The sequence below is a fragment of the Cyprinodon variegatus genome, unplaced genomic scaffold (genome assembly GCF_000732505.1).
Source record: "Cyprinodon variegatus isolate N-32 unplaced genomic scaffold, C_variegatus-1.0 Scaffold394, whole genome shotgun sequence".
NCBI lineage: Eukaryota > Metazoa > Chordata > Actinopteri > Cyprinodontiformes > Cyprinodontidae > Cyprinodon > Cyprinodon variegatus.
In genome coordinates this window covers 519559-520943 of record NW_015150847.1, presented here as the reverse complement: position 1 = coordinate 520943, position 1385 = coordinate 519559, and the positions used below count along the sequence as shown (strand labels likewise).

The window sequence follows — 1385 nt, the reverse complement described above, 5'->3', positions numbered from 1 at the left end:
TATTCCCACCTCTAAACTTGTATGTTAAAAATACCTGTTTTTGAATCCAAGCGTTTCGAAACCAAACCCATGTCTTTGTTGATGATATTTTAACTACTAATTAGTATCATGAAACCTGCGTCCCTTCTTTTTCCCTATCATTATGAAACCTAAATAAAATATGTTGTGGAATAGACCACAATGATCACCGGAACTTATATTTCACTTATATATCACCTGAATACATTATGCAAGAATAAGTCATGCTCTGCACTGGGTTTCAGCTCTGTAAATATATGTTTGGCTTGTGTAATTTTCACAGCAGTTTTATATAAAACATATATGTTTTAAGGTGAAAGTTTTGCAGCAGCAGGTCGGCCCTTAAACCAGCCTACTAGATCCCTGACATGCATAGAGGCTTTGTGGGTAGATGGGTATATTATGATTAGACCTAGTTATCCACAATTCTGATGCACTGTCTGCTTAAAAGGAGCAATTAAACCATGAATAAAAGCTTCCTGGGAAACTGTTGCTTCATTTTGGAAAATAGAAAACAAAATCAAGAAGACTTTCATATATATAAGCAAGACTGACTCCTACCTGCAAACATCAATGGCGTATCCATAAGGCATTGGATCCATAGTTTCTTTGCCGGGCTCAAAGTGACTGACATTAAAGTAGGACAGGGTATGGTTGACAAATCCATGCAAAGAGCCATCAGGGCTGTACATATACAGGTACACCATCCGAGGGATGAAGTCTGATGTGAAGGAGATGACAAATGCCTAGAAAAAGGGGTGGACATTTAGATTTTAGTTAGACAACAGGAACTGAATATATGGCTGAATCCTCTTCTTTTTCAACATCATTTATACTTTTGATAAACAGAGGGGTCTATCAACCAGATAGACATTACTAACAAGATCCAATTGATTGTGATCCATATTGAGCCAATTTAAAAGCACTGTAATGAACAGAAACTTTTCTTCACCAAAGACAAGGGGTCCCAAACTAAAATCGTCGACGGCCAATGGATTCCATGTATGAGATCTGTCTACAGCCATTTACATCAGAAGCAAAGGACTAAACTGCTTCACTAGCATGAGTTCCATCTCTGCCGTTCAACTAATCATTGAGTCAGATGTGTCAAAGCATGTAAAGGTTGAAGGACACCGGCCAAAGGCTCAAAAATGTTGTGTTTAGACTAATTCCTGGCTCATCCTTACTCTGGTATGGCTGCGTTCATGATCCAGGTTTGCAGCGCATTGATGACGCAGCCAGCTGAGCCCAGATCAACTCTACCAAAGGACACAGCAGAGGTTCAGGCTTTTTCCTAGAGTGCGGGTGCTAAACATGTTATCTGTGCTCATAAACATCCATTTTAATTCTCCAGTAGCGCCTTTGTT

General features: G+C 39.3%; 1 protein-coding gene across 1 annotated transcript in view; it reads right to left on the bottom strand.

Annotated features, from left to right (window-relative positions):
* LOC107092775 (anoctamin-1-like) overlaps positions 1–1385 on the bottom strand; it is a 26513-nt gene that overhangs the window by 5142 nt on the left and 19986 nt on the right. The window contains exon 9 of the mRNA XM_015387427.1: positions 580–764. Within this exon, the coding sequence (XP_015242913.1) occupies positions 580–764 (185 nt within the window). The remainder of the gene's footprint in view (positions 1–579; positions 765–1385) is intronic.